At 39.3% G+C, this 2,496-nt stretch overlaps 1 protein-coding gene across 1 annotated transcript; it reads right to left on the bottom strand.

Moving 5' to 3' along the window:
• On the bottom strand, positions 1-2,185 carry LOC108608102 (odorant receptor 33c). Its single transcript, XM_033294939.1, has 2 exons — positions 1,494-2,185; positions 1-428 (listed from the first exon to the last, which is right to left on the bottom strand). The coding sequence occupies exons 1-2, from the start codon at positions 2,183-2,185 to the stop codon at positions 8-10; spliced, it is 1,113 nt and encodes a 370-aa protein (XP_033150830.1). The 3' UTR covers positions 1-7.
• Positions 2,186-2,496: the final 311 nt, after the last annotated feature.

The following is a 2,496-nucleotide window of genomic DNA, read 5'->3' as shown; positions in this document are numbered from 1 at the left end:
TTGCAAATTAAACCTTAACGCGCACTATGACAGCAAAAAGTGAATAAGCCATTTTCACTGTAGCAAAAAACGCATTCAGATTGAGTTCAATCAGTCCCGCTGCTCTCATCGGTCGTTTGCCCAGCGCCAGCGTTAACTGCATAAAGATTAACACACGTCGGCGATAAAGCGGCGATTGTTCATACCAATTGCTTGAGAATATGGCGTAGGTTAAGCGCTGCTCTTGTTCGTGCAACACACTCGCGTAGTAGCAACTGGGAAAGAGTTGCACCAACACTACGGCTATATAGATAATGTTGTAGATGAAACCAACAACATCGCGCACATAGAAGAGCACGTAGCTCACAATGATGCAGAGCGAGGCGCCACAGGCTAGCAGCTGCACCAGTTGCACATAGCTAATCGTTTGCTGCGCCAATTTGTGCAGGCTGAAAATAAAATAGGCACATTTGTAAATAGTTAGCAAGGCAACAAAGCCTTAAATAGTTATGGGTTATATATAAAATCATCATATAGCGCCAGCTATATCATATAGAAGATTCAAACAGTATAAGAAGTAAGAGGAGGTAATTATACTTGTTAATCAATATCAATATCAAAAGGTCAAATTCATAAATAATTAGCATTAAATTGTAAATTCAAGAAAGTTTGTTTGTCTATAAAATAAATTAAATATTTAATTGTTTATGCATTGAAATTAAATATTGAATTGGAAATTGCAAATATGTTCAAATTTATTATTATTATTTAAAACTAATTTTCATCGCTTATTAATTTATTTATTTAAAAATGAAAAGGAAATTTGATAAAATAGTGGGAATTTATTTAAATAGATAATAAATATGCTTGAATTTAAAACTAATTTTTATCGCTTATTAATTAACTTATTTCAAAATCAATACCGAATTTTAAAATAGCTGCGAACTATTTTTATGGCTTATTAATTTACGCTTTATAGCTTATTTATTTATGAATAACGAATTTTAAAATAGTTGGGAATTCACATTAGATGGTATTTAGTATATTTCTAATTTAATTACATTTAAAATGCTTTCAACGCATAGAAAGAAATGCACACGTAACGTCTGCACTGTGTGAGCTTCGATGAGCGACTGATCAAATCGCTCAACCAGCCGCCCACTCATTTACTACGAACGCTGCTTCAATGCTCATTGCAGTGAGCGTTAGGGAGAGGCTGAGAACACGCACTAAGCAAAGCTACAAAGACCAACTGAGTGCGCCTTCGGCTAAGCGTAATTAATGCTTAGAGAGTAACAACGCTCATCGCTTGCCGCTCAGCATGTGAGCAAAGCAATCGCTCTAGCTTCAAAATTATTCTTTTTATTGAGAGCTCTTCCGCTCTTTGTTGCCAGCGCTTCTTTCTTTAGCGCTCAATTCAGCAGCGTTCGGGAGTATGTTTAGCTTAATTTTATTATTGAAGGAGGCGACTGTAAATTCTCACCTCATGAGCAGCTTTGTAATCCTCAAAGCACGCAAGCAGTTGCTGATCTGTCGTCACTTCTGCTGATTGATCAAATCCCAAGCGGGACAAGCGCATGGCCAACATATGAGCATGTCCACCCAAATAGCAAAGCGTCAAAGGCGTGTACACATCGTTTGTTAGTCCTTGCAGTCCTTCGAACAAAATGCTGCAGATCTGAAATCCAAAGGCCAAGGCATAACTTTCGCTCGAGCGTTGCCACTCGAATGGAAACCAGGCGTGGTAGAGAAGCTCTCGCGGTTGCTTGTGCAGCAGCGTGGCAACACTCAGAGCAAAAGCCAAGTAGATGATAAAATACATCACGTATACGCCGCGTGTGATGCAACGCACATGCAGCTGCAACGTTTGCTTGAAATAGCGCTGCTCTGTGGCATGCAACACGCATGCATCCAGTTGCTGCAGCAGCTGCTCGATGCGCAACATTTGTGGCAAGTGATAAATTTGCACCAAATGCTTTAAGCTGCATGCAACGCAAGTGAAACTCATTGTCATATTTTTAAACAACTCCGTTGCTGTGGCAGGCACCAACACGAGACCGAGCAGCAAATGCAACGGAAACATAACGGTAACCAGCAGATGCAACAACAGACGCAGCAGCTGCCCCACGCGCGTTTTGGCGCCAGCAAAGCAATGAAAACAAAACCAAAGCGGCAAATAGGCGCGTCTGCTATTAATGTTAGTCATGTTGCAAGTTTGCAAGTTGCAGTTTGTGCGCCACGCTTTTTATACATATGTGGTGCAAGCCAAAAACGGCCACGTTGCAATTTTCATTAGACGCGGTCATTAGGCGCCAATTAAAACGCTAATTTGAGTACAGAAATTCTTGAGCATAGTAGACTGCGCATACCCTAGAATGTTGTGGAAAAATGTTAAATTTTGTAATGCCATAAAAATTAGTAAACTGCATAAGTTTGCATTTATTTTAACAGTTTAGCAATAGCAATATTTATTTAATAAATGATTGTGATAGCTAAAAGTTCTCCAGGTTAAACTAA

Source organism: Drosophila busckii, chromosome 2L (assembly GCF_011750605.1).
Source record: "Drosophila busckii strain San Diego stock center, stock number 13000-0081.31 chromosome 2L, ASM1175060v1, whole genome shotgun sequence".
Lineage (NCBI taxonomy): Eukaryota > Metazoa > Arthropoda > Insecta > Diptera > Drosophilidae > Drosophila > Drosophila busckii.
Note: the sequence above shows the minus strand (reverse complement) of the source record. Positions and strands in the feature narration are given on the sequence as shown.